Source organism: Larimichthys crocea, chromosome VI (genome assembly GCF_000972845.2).
Source record: "Larimichthys crocea isolate SSNF chromosome VI, L_crocea_2.0, whole genome shotgun sequence".
Taxonomy (NCBI): domain Eukaryota; kingdom Metazoa; phylum Chordata; class Actinopteri; family Sciaenidae; genus Larimichthys; species Larimichthys crocea.
In genome coordinates, this window is record NC_040016.1 from 18,874,098 (window position 1) to 18,890,532 (window position 16,435).

Sequence of the window (16,435 nt, forward strand, 5' to 3'; positions counted from 1 at the left end):
CACACACACACACACACTCCCCTGTACAATCTGTGTGTATGTGTGTGTTCCAGTATGACTCCTGAAAGCTCGGTTTCCACACAAACATCCTTCCTGGCTTGATTATTTTAAGGCTCCGTTAGCGTTTGTAATTCAGCTCACAATGCAAACACACAGATCCAGAACACCCCCCACCCCCTCTCCTCTCCCATCCCTCCTCCCATCTTTTCCATTTCCATTTTACCAACTCACCCTGACACACATCCGCACACTAAGCGATACCGTTAAGAGTCGGGTGATTGACTTGTGGTTCGGTAAAAAACCGCAGCACTCAGTCAATACAATCCAGCCCTAATTGACAGAGTGCTGTTAAACAGATCACACGCAGAAAAACCCCCGAAAACTACCACTAACTGATGAGCTTAACGACGACTTCTCACATCCTTCCACCCACATGTGATGTTTGTCGGCCGAGGGCCTCCGCGTTACAATAACAAGTGGAGTTGTATCCTCATTTCCCTCGGCTCGTTACCATTTCTCTGGTCCTCCTGTCTCTGGCTGTTTCATAGTTGGGTCATAAACGAGAGACAGACCTTCCCTGCAATTTATGTCAGAGGACGCCTCTGCAATATTCCTGCTCGTACTGATCAAATACACATCAATCAACCACACACACACACATACACACACACAAAGACATATTCAGCCCAGGCATAGAGCCTCACACACACACACAGACAGAATGAGCCACAATCCTGCTTGCAGACAAACCTCTTGCTGTGTCACCACCTTTCCTATTGTGTGCTAGTGAAAGCAGCCATTTATCCTAAATAATATGTTTCTCTGGCTGCCCTGTAAACAGGCAGCTTAGTAACATACACGTAGGCAGACACACGGTTTCGGTTTATGGCCACGCGGGGAGATCAACATCATATCTGCAGAGATTAATGAGTTTATAGGCCAGTCTGGAAAAAAATATAATAGTCTACATCTGTGTGTCAGTATTTGGTGTTAAGATCATTAAAAAGGTTTATAGGAGGTCATCATCGGATTGGATGGCCGTGCACGCTCTCTCTGTTTCTCTGGCTCCAAAAACCACCTCCGTGATCAATACGTTTCATCAGTGGCAGCAGCAGTGGCAGTTATTCGCAAAAGGCAGCCCCCTTATTAACATTCCCAGATGTGTAAAACACAGACAGATGCTGAAGCGCTGGGCCAAAATGTACTTGAAAAATGAAACATCTGTCATATCTGTTTAAAGACTCAGCACTCCCAAGTTTTCCTCTAAAATGTTTCCCATCGCCTGGATTAAAGTTTTTTTTTCTTCTTTTTTTTTAAAAGTAAAGTTGCAGACTGGACCAGAGATGGTGATATCAGCTCGAGGTGTGTTGGCTGCGTAGATGCGATGGAGCCTGTGATAGTGACAAAGCTCAGGGGGTAATTTGGAGTTTTTCTAAAAAGCAAAGTACCTTTCTGGATTCAATCCCAAATAACGGTAGGTGATAAGCTCGTTCCTTAACTCCATTTCAGCGCCGCGTATAACCATTTGCATCTGTGTTCGAACATTCCTATTCCTCTTTTAATGGGTCTCACTCACTTTCTCGTGCTCTCTTTTTCTTTTTCTGCATTTCACTCACTCACTCTCTCTCCTTTATATACACAGACACACACACACATACACACACCCTCTTCTTGAGCCGTAGGAACATTCCTTGCATCAGCCAAAATCCCATATTAGAGTATCAGCACTCTGTGCCTGTGTGAAATAACACAGGCTGGAGGAAAGGATGGCGGTATTCAAGCCTTGATCTGCGTGTGTGTGTTTGTTTATGAAATCAATATTCTTCAGCTCACGTGTTGAGGTGAGATGATGTCCATGAAATCTCCCATATCTATTTTTAGTAATCACATCACCACATCTCTGCAGTTTCCCCCCCCCCTTCACTAAAAGAAACACAGATGGTAGACTAATAACAGTTGGATTATGAATAACTGGACATATAGCAACATTTGTCAGCACGTTTTCAAACTTTAAAAACGCATTATGGGAGAGCAGAGTTGCATTATAAGTCAAATTATGTCAGGGATCTTGCCAGATTTGGAGTGGAGCATGACGACTGTATGAAAATACACATAAAAAAACTTTTTTTCTACACGTAGTACAATGGTGCTACAGTAGACTATGACAGTGTTGCATCAGTTTTTCATCCACGGAAAAACAGTCCGGACGAGCACATTCATCAAGTTACTCTGCCAAGTCCTTGTCTGTGTGAACGTGCACATGTATGCATCACGCTTCTTCTTTTCCTCCTGCAGAGATTTATGAACGTAAGGAAAGGGGAGGACTTGCATTTATTTCCCCCATGATGCTACAGTGTGAAAAGACTTCCTGTTGCGTGTTCAGAGCAGACACACACACACACACACACACACACACACACACACACAGGTTTGATGCCTCCGATGTCTGGACTGCAATTGCGGATCCATTAAAGATTTGGGATACAAGACAGACACGTGTTAGCAAATGCAGGGAGACAAAGATGTGACGTGGATGCTGCCTGATACCCTCCATTAGAGTATCTCTAACAGCAGTGTACAGGGTAATGACAGACTGTCTGCGTCTCCCAAAAGACCGCTGGGAATGTCACAGCACCTGGAGACGCCTCTACACAGATGGGAAAAACACACGGCTATGTGGATGCACAGGTTTATCCTTTCATCTGTTGAATTCCAGATAAGGAGAGACGGCATGTGGAAAAAAAACGTGCGGACAGAGAGCTCAACAGGGCTGTTCATCGGGGAGCGGTGGAGTAAGTGACAGGAGGAATCGATGCAAAGGGGGGGGGCGGGATGCGGTGGAGGGTCGATGGACAAACATTAAATCCACAAGCTGACAAACACAGCAGACAGCCCTCACAATGCAGCTCGGGACAGAAAGCCTTTACACGGGCTGCCAAGCATAAACCAGCCGCCTACCGGGAACATTGAGACACCCACGCTAATGTCAGTGTGGTGACAGCTAGAGGAGTCTAAAGACAGGCAGGTAAACAAGAGGAAGAGGCTAATAAGAGGCGGTAAACAGTGAGCCAAGTCGAGCTGCTCTGTTTGTTAGTTTGAGTGACAGGGCGACCTGCTCGAGGCCCTCCTCGCACACCTTTCCCAGATTTTAAAACATACAGCCGAGCGACAAATTCAACTTTGGTGGAGTGCTCAAACAAGACAGACGCTTCCGTACAGAAGAACAGGGAGGTTTGACGGGTATGCAAATGAGCTCATATGCCACAGGTTATTGGATCTCAACTCATTTGGACACCTATGGAATATCTTCTGGAAGAATCTTCCTCATCTATGCCAATCTGGAGTCTCCACACCTCACTGCGACAAACAAGGGTGGATTGTCCCTTTAATTTGGCACCCATCTGTTTAAGGAACATCAGAAATTCCTGTTACACAACACAGAGATCCATGATAACAATCCACACGAGCACTTTGCTCATCACTGACTTGCCGTACTGTCATCCAGCAAAGTTGCAGATGACAGGAGCTCTGCGGGGAACGCTGCGAAGGTGTCAGCCTTTTTTGGAGACGAGGGTGGGAAGAGGACGGGAAAAAAAGGGACAAAGGACACGCGTGTGATGAGGACAGCGGTGGCACGTTTTTATCTAGGGGGATCTGGCACTGCAGCAGCAGTGGAAACACACTGTTCATGAGGGGGGGCAGTATCCTGTCCTCTCTCCTTCTTACACCCCCCTTCCTGTATCCTCTTTGCTTCCTCTGTGCTCTCCTGGCTACAGAGCACAAACCTAAATCTATAGGTGATAAACAATCACTGTCACTGTGACTGACACTCCCCAGCTGAATGAGGAAAAGAAACAGCCACACACACCAAACAGGCAGTAAACAGTTAACATCTGAACGCCCCTTCCTAACCACTACAATCTGCTCTCCCACCACCTCCACCACCTCCACCGCTGCTGCTGCTGCTGCTGCTCTCACGTCCTTGATCACCAATGAACTGTGATCAATGGACAAGCATATGCACAAACTGATCATTTCATTGCAATCTGCGTTAAAGCCACACACACACACACACACACGTTTGCAAGCATGAACAGACGGCAGTGCACACACACCAGCAGCAGCAGCAGCATAGACACGCAGGAGACAGAGAGGGAGAGAAAACGCCCTGCCTTGTTCCATGTCGAAACCCCAGCCCTCTGGGTAGTCTACACAACACACACACACACACACACACACATATATGTACACACACACACCACCTTAACATAAGCGTTTCTTTGGAGACCATATAGAGGACACATCTGGACAACAACACTGATTTCTTAGCGGGTTTTTTCCCCTCCTCCTGTCTTTGTTGGCCATCTGTGTGCTGCTATTAAAGGCAAGCGATCACACACACACACACATACATACACACACACATAGACGCTGATCATGATGTCTTATTTATGATTTTTTTTATATATTATTGATCTGCCACGTCCGCATAGTGACAATAATCTCCATGAATGATCACAAAAGGGGAAGCGCACCCCCGCTTTTACGCGTGGATAGGAGAAGAGAGGAGAGGTGAGGGGGTACAGAAAACAGCAAGCATGCACAGTCAAGCCAAGTCCAAGGAAAACACAGCACAGAGCCACAAAACGCAGATTTAACGCTGCCTTAGGTGACACCATGTAATAACTTACAACAAAAAGAAAAAGAAAAAAGTTTTACCTTTAACTTGAGTTTCATATTCGGCCACTATCTCCTTGTCCTTTCGGAATTTCGCCGGAGACGTCATGGCTGAGTTTTTCAGAGATCAAAAAAAAAAAAAAAAAAAAAAAAAACCCACTTGCCCTCGTCGAGAAGTCAATTTTGTCTCAATCAATCAAACAAATCAGCAGTAGACGGCTGTGGAGATGCCAACCTGGAAAGAAGGAAGGAGGAAGGGAGGAGGAGGGGGGGTTTAAAAAGAAAAAAAAAGACAGAGAGAGAGAGAGAGAGAGAGAGAGAGAGAGAGAGAGACTAGTTGGGAGATTGCAGCTCCTCGGTGTGTGCCCGCGGATCCGTATTGTCTCCCTGCCTCTGTTCACTCCGGGCGCATTGTGAGTTTGGCGCTGCTGCTGTATGTTCCCATCCGCCGCCGCGCCTCACCGCCTCCTCAAAACCGGTTATGGTGCAAACAACTTCAAGTGAAAGCAGATTCATTCCCCTCTTAAGAAAAACAAACAGCTATGTCAGTCAGCACTGTTGAAAAGTTTGTTTGATTTTTTTCATCTATATCTAAAATATATATATTTCTTGTCCTGAGAGAGAGGCCTCGCTGCTATCCGTCCGCCTGTCTAAACTAAACTGCGCTCCCTCTTTCCACCCCCTCCTCTGATGTGAGAGAGAGGAGGATCCGAGTGGAGATGTGGAGGGGCTGGCTTGGCTTGGCTGGTCAACCCCCAGCGCGCAGGGAAGGGGAAAGGCATGGATGCACACACACATGGATAGTATTCACAAGCCACAAGCTCTTAAGAAAAGTGCATTTAAGTCACACAAGTGATTGCACAGCCTGAAAGTTTCGTTAGAATATAAGGCAGTGAAGTCAGGAGATAGACATGCAAGCAGCACACCGAGGTTAATATCTTCCAGGGTGTGTTAAGTGAGCAGAAGTGGGTTTCATATCCACTCCGTGTGTCATTTCAGTGCAGTTATGGCTGTTGACAGGACAAATATGATCTCATGCTGAATCTAAGTGGCTGTGTAAGGGAGTGTCTGACTATACTCTCTGATGAAATGCATTAAACCGCGTTTTGTAATTCAACGATAACAGTTTACAACATAAAAACAGTATGAAGCTGTGTATTTCAAAGGAATCCTCCTAAATTCTAGGGATGTGTCGTTCGTGAACGAGCCGTTTCAAAGAGCCGGCTCTGGTACGTGAGCCATTTATTTTGATTTTTTAAATTTTGTTTTTGTTTTGTAAAGTAATACAGTGCGCTACCGGTGCTCCATGCATGCAGTGACTGATTGGCATGTGCATGCTGTGCATCTAACAGTCAATAGCTGTCCTTTAAAAAAAAATAAAAATGTATAGGTGTTTCTATCTCTACAATTAAGTTATTGCATTCATTGGGTGGTTTCAGAGTTACAAGGGTCTGTTATTGCAATGAAAACAATTGGCTATGGCAATTCATTGATATTAGAAAATGTAATTTTTTTACTTTTGAATACGTAGAAAGGATGTACAGTGGTCCCTCGTTTATCGCGGGGGATACGTTCTAACTATAACCCGCAATAAACGAAATCCGCGAAGTGAGTTTTACAATTATTATCCATGTTTTAAGGCCGTAAAACCCCTAACCACACACTTTTATACACCTTTTTACACGCATTTTGTACAGTACTCCCTTAAACAGGACGCAGAACACATGTGCGGTTCTCCCTTAGCCAATTTAGGACGCAGAACACAATGCGCGTTCATACTGTACAGTACGCTGTAAAAAAAAGCATGCAAAATTACACTAAAAAAAATCCGCGAAACAGCGAGTCCGCGAAAAGTGAACCACGATATAGCGAGGGACGACTGTATTGAATAATTTAAATGATATATGCGTACATGTACAAATTAGTCAAAACAGCGCTAAATCTGGCTGTATTACTTAAGGTATGTGGTAAAACGACGAGCCGTTTGGGAGCCGACTCTTTTTGGTGAGCTGAGTCAAATGATCCGACTCCCTAAAAAGAACCGAACTTCCCATCACTACTAAACGCCAGTGTGTTCACTTTTTTTTTTTATTTAACGGCTACACTTCCCACACTCCAATTGGCGAATCGGAATTTAACCGACACCGCGGGAGCACCAATCAGCTTTCGAAACGTTTGAATGTGGGCGGGTTCTATTCTAATTTTTTTTTTTTTACCCAATCAAATTCAGACTTCGCAGCGGAAAAGGTCGACCAATGGCGTGTCGGTTAACTGTGGAGCGTGTCCAATCAGAGACAGATGTGGGGTCTTTTAAAGATAGTTTCAGGAAGTGCCGTTTAAATAGCAGGACGTTGTAAACAAAGCTGACAGCTATCCGGTTAGCTGTTAGCCGACACCTGAATGGACGCCGAGCCGCCGGTTGTGTAAAAACAAACAAACAAACAGGCTAGTCCCTCGTAGATATCGTGTATTTATGAACAATACTGCTAACCACTTTCTTTTACATCGAGATATTTTGGCGGGAGTGGATATTTCTCTCCGTGTGTTTGCTCGACGAGCTAACGCGTTAGCAGCCTTCCGTTAAAGGACGTTAGAGCCGAAGCGTCGACGTTAAACGTGAAATCCGGTGTTATTACAGAGGAGTGAGCGGATAGTGGGCTTTGTCAGTGCCCGATTCTTGTTTTTTCTGCCGCACAGAGAGACAACAACAACAACAACAACAATGTCTACATCCAACGCCAATTTCAAAAACAAGTGTGTGACCCAGGTGAACTGCATCTTCTGCGACAGTCTGCTCTGTACGAGAGGCATGAAGGCGGTGCTGCTCGCAGACACCGAGGTGGAGCTCTTCTCCACCGATATACCTCCCAACAGGTGAGTGCTGATCCAGGTAGCAGCGAGGCTAACAGCCTTTGTTTACGTCTGCTGCTGCTGCTGCTGCTGCTAGGGGGCAAAGGTGTGCTCAAACCAGAACTGTAGCTGACTGATGTCTACATTTGTCTTATTTTAATTTGTTTTGCACAGTTAAAATGACAAATAATGTAAAGTACAGGGAGAGGTTTATTTAAAACCACCTAAAGTTGAAATTTCACAGTTTATAAACAACAGAAAATTGACATACAAAGACTAATATAACTACACAAAGTGATGACAAACTGATAATAGAAAAGACACATGTGTATGTATGTATAAACATATGTGAATCATCATTTGGGGGGGTGGCGGCAGTAGCTCAGCCCATTGAGCCTTGGCTTGGGCTTGGTTCAAGTCCAGCATGGACCCAAAATATGGAAGGTGGACTGGAGAGGTGTCAGTTCACCTCCTGGGCACTGCTGAGGCGCCCTTGAGCAAGGCAAGGCACCTAGCCGGCAGGTCTGGCTGGCTGTTGACTCCACCATGTCTCCCCACGTTTGAATGTCTCTGAGCCTTGAATTTGTACTGTATGTGTGTTTGGGGTTAAAAATGCATGTAAATTGGGGCGGTAGCATAGCGGGTTAAGCGGCCGCCCCGTGTGTGGAGGCTATAGTCCTCGCTGCAGCTGGCTGGTTCCAGTTCGAATCCCCCATCGGACGGCTAATTTACTGTGTGTCGCTCCCCCTCTCTCTGCTTCCTGTCTATATTCAGCTGTACTATCAATAAAGGCATAATAGGCCAAAAAAAATTATCTTTAAAAAAAGATAAATGCATGTAAATTAAAAAAAAACTGAGTGAAAAAAGAATTTCCCCGTTGAGGGGGTTAATAAAGTATCTTCTTCTTCTTTCTTCTTCATTTTGTACGTAAGAAGGCCACAATATCGACAACAGTGCCTTAGTCGACTGTCCTTGTTGCCTGAAAATGTGAAATGAATGTTCAGTTTTTAACCTTTTTTTTTTTAATGGCTGTGTTTGTTTCTCTTTACACACACCCTCCCCTGCCCCCTCTCCTCCTCCTCCTCTCCTCCTCCTAGAACTGTTGACTTTGTGGCCAGCTGCTACTCCACTGAAAGCTGCAAATGCAAACTGAGGGACATCGCATGTCTCAAGTGGTATGTACAGCAGCTTCTACTGGCCTGCAGGGTTTGCTTAAGACCATCTGCTGGTGCGCAGTGTTTCTGAAAAAAAGCAAACAAGTAGATCCCAGCTGTATGTATAGCTGCCCTTTAATGGTGTGCACCTGTAGCCCTGCAACTAACACGATATTTGAACTGATTGTTGTTTTATTTTATGATCTATCATTTGGTCTATTAGACCCTAAGAAATGAAATTTATTCCGTCTGGCCAATGATCCAAAATCCAACGATATTATGTTTACAATCATATAAAATGAGAGAGAGAACATTTGAGAAGTTGGAATCAGAGGATATTTATATTATCAAAATAGCTGATAATGACCAAATGACTGTTGACTATTGTTAGAATGAAATCACATTTGGCATGTATTTCTGAGTTTAATGTTACAGTGAGGGTTTATGGAGCCTCCTTTGTGTCCCCAGGCCTTTTGTTGTTGTACACAGGGCAAAAACAAACATCTGTTAGATAATGGACACCCACTAGTGGAGTTAGCACTTTTCAGAAGTGCCTCCAGTAAAGTGCTGACAGACGTTTCTTCTTTATTCTCTCTCCCTCCCTCTCCCAGTGGTAATGTTGTGGGTTATCATGTTGTGGCCCCCTGTAAACCCTGCCTGCTGTCCTGTAACAACGGCCATTTCTGGATGTTCAATAGTGACGCCGTATCTACTCTCAACAGACTGGATGGCACAGGTCAGTATAAAAGGTTAGGTGAAATTTAAAAATCCTTTGCAACTTTGCGTCTCATGAGCCTTTTGTCACCTCCCCAACGTGTCCGCAGGCCTGAATCTGCTCCTGTGGGGAGATCTTCCCGAGTTGGATGACAGCGAGAACGAAGAATCAGAAAGCCCGTCAGAGGAGGAGTGCATTAGGTAGAGTGGGAAAACGGACAATATGAGACCTGGAACGCTGACGTTGGAGAGGTGGAGCTAAAAGAGTGTACAAACCATAAGAGAGAAAAGAGGAGCCTTAAAGTGTTTCTTAATTCTGAATTAAATAGGGCAGAAAAGTGCAAAGCTTAAACCACGGTACGCCTCTGGACTGTTGAATCCACGGAGCACAGTGCAGCAAAAACGGCCCTACGTAATTTGGCATTCACTTACTCTTTAAGCTGTGACCATGCCTTTCCCCATCACCTTTTCACTGTTAAAAGCACACACACACACTCAAAGTCACACACATTCTTTTCTCTCTTTTCTTTTTGTGCATCAGCGTGGGCTATTTCAAAACTAGACTCCATGATCTAGTGCATTCTACGCTCCGTCACAGAGTCACCTCCACCGAGCTCATTGTTTTGATCAACCTCTCGCGAAGTTGGCAGTGTGGTGGTGGTGGTGTGATAAAGTCAGTGGAACTTACCAGTGAATGCTGTGCTTTTCCCACACCGTTTCCGTTAAGTCCAGTTTTCTGATAAGAAGACCACGGTTCACCTACCTTATTTCTTTTTCTTTTTTTTAATAATCTGTACATTGGATACGCTGTAATAAGCAAACACTCCCATTAACGGTCATGTCTGAAAGGCTTCTACGCTCTTTGTGTGGCTGGGTGCTGAGTGAAAGCTGGAGTGCTTTTTTTGAATCTCATGTATTGGAGAAAAAGCACAATTATTGAATGATATATATATCTATATCTACAAGTTTCTTGCTTTTTAAAGGGCATATTTCATTTAGGTTACAATCTTGACGTTCTATCAGTGATATGTTTTTGATATGCTAACACAGTGTTTGTTACACACCCGACAGCAGCAGTATGCGTTTAACACCCGGACGAATCCGACCGTAGCAGTATCTGATACTAACATACTAACATATGCATAGGGTGTGCTTCCACAGAGGCCCGGAGCAGCTGGATTTTTTTTTTTAAGTATTTGTCAGGAGCTCAAATCAAGTGAGGATATTCCCAGATTGATGATATAGGGTAAGACAGAATGTGAATTGACAAAAGGTGCACTTTTGTAGCGCTCCGTAACTCTTCAGTGTGGATCATTGAGCAGGAAACACGAGTTCTGAATGGATTTCTGTGTCCATGCTCTGTTTTTGTTACGTTACTATTCAGTTTTATGTAGCAGCATAATTGTAGCGCCTGAAGTCGACTCCAAAGAATCATGGAACATATCAATATTTATAGATTTATGGACCCCTCTAAACAAAAAGAGAAGTTATGTCATTTTTAAGCCACTTTTTATTGGATTGTTCTTTTTAAAGTTCGATGGAGCTGACCATAGCTGTCAACCCTCAGTATTCTGTCGGCTTTACCGATGCTGTGATCGCTGACAATGAACCTTTTTGTTGAGCTGCGGACGCCTTGAAGTTAACGCCGTATGTTAGTTGGTCATCACCAACTGACCAGCCTGTTTTTTTTGCCAGACACAAGCTGCAACATTCTCCAGTCACGAGGGGACTTAACTCGAGTCGGTCCTTGTTTGGCAGTGCCATCCTTTTCTGCTCTTGTTGTTGTTTCACTGCTGTGCCCTGCTGGTACTACGATCCTGTCTTAAGGTTAACAGTCTTTCCACGAGTGAATGAGATTTGCCTGTATTGTGGGTAAAACATTGTGAAAGGAAGCGAACATAAAATGTGACTTCCTACCTGAAGGAGAAGGATAAAGTAGGTCCTTTTTTTAAACTTGGTCTCTGTGTTTATCTCCGCTGTAGCCTGTAGATAATACACACAGACGACTAAAACTTTGTCCAGAATTTCACGTCCTTCAAATTAAAGTTATAACTGACGGCCTGCTACACTTGCACACCAAATACTGTCTATGTGGTAAACTTGATAGGATACAGTGCATCAGCTATGTATTTATTAAACCCACAAACCAAATATCTATAACCACATACATCCTTTTTTGTTTACAAGCTTTGTTTACAAATGCATTGGTTTGTACTGTATCGTGCTATAGTACTTATGTTTTTCTTTTGTTCATGTATTTAATATTTCATTTGTGACGTAGCGTTTTTTGTTTTGTACGCCGAAGGTTGGATGTGTACAGTTTTACCTCAAGAAGGTATCACTTGAGAGCTTCCTCTGGCTAGGACAATTGTCAAATGATAATCAAAAGAATTATTTAAATGGTTGTTTCTGACGTGGATAACTTTGATTAACATGCCCTGCTGAAAAATGTATATTTTGGAATTGCACTGAAACTGCATTGGTAGTTTGGAAACATGATTTGTTGTTTTGTATGCTTGTTAAATTAATAAACTTTTTTTTTTTTTTCAAAATATTTTAAATGCACTCAGGTTCTATTGTCTTTTTTTTTTTAAATGTTTTATTATTTCTGACTATTTATATCCACATTTGCTACGTCCCCCATATCTGCTGCACATCCCGGGCTCCACAGAAAAGTAATTATGCACAGAATTGACATTACATGACCCACATTATTAAGTTTTCACAAATAATATTTGTCTGCTTTTATCTCGTGTAATTACTCCTCATCACACGCGACCCCGTTACGTGAACGAGAAAGAACATTTCAGTTCGAAACGTCGCCGTCGTGAAGCAGTTTATTGTGCTTTGTTCGTCGGCACATGACCGCGGAGTCCTTTTCTAATTTACTCTGTACGGATGACTGCCAAGACTGATAACGAATTTATCAAAACTGTCAGTTTTATTTATAGCTGCAGATCACAAGTTTGTCCCAGAGGACTTCAGTTTGTACGACGTAAATCATACTCTGTCCTGTTGCAACGGAAGAGGAAAAATACAAATCAGGGTCCCTCTTCCAGGACGGACAGACGAGTAACAGGTGACATAGGTGAGTTATAACACTAAACTGATGTTAGTTATAACACTAAACTGATGTTAATTGTAATAAATCAAAGGGTTTAAGTCAATGAAGTCTCATATGATCCTTGAAGCACACAGCAACAGGTGAAGGGTTGAAACATTCAATCAATGAACCAAAGAATCCTCGTCCTGCAAATGATGTTTTGCCGTTATCTGGATTTCACAGCCTGTACTATGGAGCCCACATGCAGGATCCATGTGTCTGTGCTGTATACGGGTGGGTGTTTGGGAATGTCACGGTTTCATGATTGATATCCCTCGAGACCTCCAATGACTGGTGTTTACTTCTTTATCACTTCTGCCAGCGCATTGAAAATGTAACTTTTCATTCACGCTCTGCAGATATAATTGCAGATATGCATGTATAATTATGAGGCCTCCTACACTTAGACACAGGTTAGGGAAGACACTTTTGTTTTTGGAGGTTGTGGGTTCCATAATGTCAGGGCTGAGATGGATTTTGACTTGCATTCAAGGGGGAGATGACTAAAATAGATGTAGAGTCATGGGGTGGAAAAAAAAGCTACTAATCTACTAATTTTGGAAACATTACCTGATCTGAGTTCTATGTTCTTTGCAGTGTGTGACTGTGAACTTCCACATGTGCACCAAGAAAACTAATCCTTTTTTGGAATGATCCAATGGAACTGGTAATTTGTTTTTGCATACCTCCTTCTCAACCTTCTCGAGCATTCTCTGCTGCTGTCGGGACATGCACGAGGCACTTTAGGTAGTGATGGCAAAGAAAAAATCAGAAACAAATAGTTGTGGCTTGCCCTGTTTTCACATGTTTTTTTGTAGCATCCGCCCGAATTACAAATCCTGTTCTCACAACATCAGCTCTGTTTGTGCTTTATCTGACACCACCTCATGAGCTGTATCAGCCTGTTGTTTTCTGTGCAATTCAATAACTTCCCCACAGACTTCCTCACAGAGATCCAAAGGTCATGGTCAGGAAAAAAACAAAAACAAAAACGTGGTTTGGATGTTCTTTCACTTAAAGTCACACCTTCACATGAAAGGGAACAAGAATCCAGAGCAGAAACACTCCAAATACCTGTCATTGTGCCTTTAAGGTACCCAGTGGTCAACAGGACAAGACTGGATGTTTCAGGCAGCTGCCAGGTGTGTGCTTGCAAAGACATTGAATGAACACAATGTATGCATAGCACTCTGCATGGTTGCATTCGCTAGACAAATAAAGGATACATAAATCCAACATGCTGCCTCTCTGCTCCAGTGGCCGTCAAGATGGTTAATCAGGCTAGCTTTGCTTATACAGTAGAACAACATGTTAATACAAGTCTAACAGATCACACTGTGTAACAGCAACCCTGGGCTGCAGGAGAAAAAAACAACACAGCAAAGCAATATCTAGTTGCTAGGTATGGTAAACAAAAGGACGTGACATTCTGGTGATGAATAATCTGCTGTTTTTACAGCGCATGACACATTACCAAGTACTAAGAGCAGAAAACACACGATCAAGATGGAATCACATGTCAGCCTCCAGTTAGGACCTCAGATCATTGTTTGGAATTACTGTGTGGTTTTTATACTCTATGACTCAGTGGACTTCCGAGGATGAACAATGAAATGCTACCCAAGACCTTAAGTTTAAAGCTTTTAGTTGAATGTGTTTTTTTCCCCCTTTTAAATTACACAACGGTATCATAAACAACTTGTACTTTTCCTTAGTTGAGCAGTGTCCCCTTTCCAGATTGGGGTCGTCCCAAGGGCTGCATGATAAATCTCAGGGGCTGTTAGCTAAACAAGACTGGAAATAGAAGAAACAAAATAAATATATTCTGCTACACTAACTGTTTTTTCTGGACTTTTCTCAAATCAAATATTCAATAGTTACCCCCTTTTCAGGCTTTTAAACATATTCAAATGAAACATCTTAAGTGGAGAACATCACTTTTTGGTTGAACTGCTTGACATTCATAGACACAATCATGCAACCTGTGAGAATAAGGTCCTTTAACCACATTGTTTTTATTATTAGTGACGAGTGCCCACGACATGAGTCAACTATTCCCATGGGAAACCCCGAAAAAAAACAACAACAATGAACTGCTCTGGCATATTTTCACAGAGAGACTTCATTTAAACTTTAAAATGTAGGTACTCTTGCCTTCTCTTCGGGGATTCACTACACTCATCGACAGCTTTTACAACTATCAAGGCTTAAAGTTGAGCAGGTTTTTACTCAAATTTCTGGGTTCATAATGGATGTGTATGGCGCGGAATGTTTGAGCTAGAGTGGATGACATCATCAGCTAGAGTGAGGAGCAGAAAGAAAAATCAGTGAAAAAATAAAACGTATTCGACTACCGTGGCCTCAAATGCCCCACTACAGACATGATTTATACATAGAAACGTAGGAAAATTTGTCTTCTCACTCACTTTCATCTGCTGAAGCTGTCAGCCTTATAGTTTTGGCGTAACACACAAAGATGCGCGAGCAACACCCATCCACAGCCTCATAGACTGCCATGTTAAAAAGGCAGGAACATTTCTGGAGGAAAGCAGAAGTAACGCTTCTTTGAATCGCTCTAAAGGTCACGTTTCTTCAGTTATCGACACAAAATAACTATGTAGACGTTCAGGAAGGGCTCAGGATGCTCCCAGTGATTTCAGTTCAATGATTGGAAATACGGTTTGGCCAGAAATCCTTCCTGTTCGAGGGGTGGTCTCAGCATTTTCTCCCACTCTCTGTCAGCATTTCCAACTGACATTCTAACAGGTGCAGTAACTGCTCTGCTGATTAGGGCCGGCAGGCAGAAGCCCAGCGGCGGCCATTTTAGCAGATATTGGCACTTAATTTGAACTCGTCTGTCTAAAACAACAGAGACAGCAGAGCAAAGAACTTAAATTAAATACATGCTAATGCTAACATGCTCTAAGAATTAAATACATGATTTTTTATACTCAATGATTCAGTAGACTTCCTTAAGTTTGAAGTTTTTAGTTGAATGTTTCTGTGGTGTTTATGAGGCATTTGTAATAGCTTAAATGCTTAAATTATCATTAGCCACTAAGAATTAAATACATGCTAATTGCTAACATGCTAATGCTAACATGTTAAGACCCCCGGCAACAGCCCACTCGTCACTCTCAAAATTTCTGCAGGAATTTTCTAGTTTGTTCTGCTTTTGATCGAATTGCATTTTTCCATAATAAAAGAAATGTCTTAAAACGTCTTTGTGTTAGCACAGATCGGTTCTGAGCTGAGCAGGAAAACCTGGCAGACGGGTATATGGAGCTAATACGGCAGCTGTTTGAGTGACCTATGTGTAAACGGTGGACAGGTGTGTGGAAAATGTTGCATAGCAGCTACACGGGAGGCAGGTGCACAACTCTTTCACATGAACAGCTGCCAGGTGAGGAGACACAGGGTGAGGATAAGGTGTTTGGAGTATATCATTCAGCTGGCCTCACTTGCTTGCTACAATAAAGGAGGGCTATAGTCAACATTACTTTCTAAAATGGCAGTATGTTCATAGACGCAAATATTGAACATATTGAACAATAATAAGACAATCATTTTAAAAAATCACATAATAAGAAGAAACTGCAAAAAAAAAAGAAAGAAAAAAGATGTTAGTGACGACTCCACACATTAAACGTAACCTATAATGAAAAGAAAAGGCAGCAAAAGCAAAAATTACTTCAAACGAACAAAAAGCTGATTAGAGCCGTGACTGGTCATTATGTAAGTGATAACGTTAATGACTCTGTTCTGTTTAAATGCCCTTGTAAACCACACCATTCAGCCAGCATTGAGTTGAATTCATGTTTTTCATTACACCTGTGCTTTTCCTGCTATGACACATCGCTAAATCAAAAACACTGGAGACTGTAACTGATTAAACACAATTAAAAATATTTTGCCTGGCGAATAATAAATCCTTCAC

General features: G+C 42.8%; 2 protein-coding genes across 7 annotated transcripts in view; one reads left to right on the forward strand and one right to left on the reverse strand.

The window, feature by feature from the left end:
* srgap2 (SLIT-ROBO Rho GTPase activating protein 2) overlaps positions 1–4,991 on the reverse strand; it is a 51,017-nt gene extending 46,026 nt beyond the window's left edge. For all 3 annotated transcript variants that reach the window (XM_019256746.2, XM_019256738.2, XM_019256757.2), the window contains exon 1: positions 4,720–4,991. In XM_019256746.2, the coding sequence (XP_019112291.1) occupies positions 4,720–4,786 (67 nt within the window). In that variant the 5' untranslated portion in view covers positions 4,787–4,991. The remainder of the gene's footprint in view (positions 1–4,719) is intronic.
* A 1,885-nt stretch (positions 4,992–6,876) lies between these two features.
* LOC104925237 (protein FAM72A) lies at positions 6,877–15,987 on the forward strand. 4 transcript variants are annotated; one of them, XM_027279741.1, is made up of 6 exons: positions 6,877–7,551; positions 8,625–8,702; positions 9,293–9,417; positions 9,506–9,596; positions 12,335–12,483; positions 13,096–13,151. In XM_027279741.1, the coding sequence occupies exons 1-6, from the start codon at positions 7,400–7,402 to the stop codon at positions 13,134–13,136; spliced, it is 636 nt and encodes a 211-aa protein (XP_027135542.1). In that variant the 5' UTR covers positions 6,877–7,399; the 3' UTR covers positions 13,137–13,151. The 4 variants fall into 4 exon arrangements, with proteins under 4 accessions (XP_027135542.1, XP_027135543.1, XP_027135544.1 ...); XM_027279742.1 differs by lacking the exons at positions 12,335–12,483; positions 13,096–13,151 and adding an exon at positions 11,091–11,943 and having other exon boundaries at positions 6,884–7,551; XM_027279743.1 differs by lacking the exons at positions 12,335–12,483; positions 13,096–13,151 and adding an exon at positions 15,737–15,987 and having other exon boundaries at positions 6,888–7,551.
* Positions 15,988–16,435: the final 448 nt, after the last annotated feature.

Bases quoted from the DNA above. Each gene is read 5' to 3' on its own strand.
- LOC104925237 (XM_027279741.1), top strand. From the start codon at position 7,400: ATGTCTACATCCAACGCCAATTTCAAAAACAAGTGTGTGACCCAGGTG. The intron at 7,552-8,624 runs GTGAGTGCTGAT...TCCTCCTCCTAG, and splicing joins ACCGATATACCTCCCAACAG to AACTGTTGACTTTGTGGCCA. The intron at 12,484-13,095 runs GTGAGTTATAAC...TGTTCTTTGCAG, and splicing joins ACGAGTAACAGGTGACATAG to TGTGTGACTGTGAACTTCCA.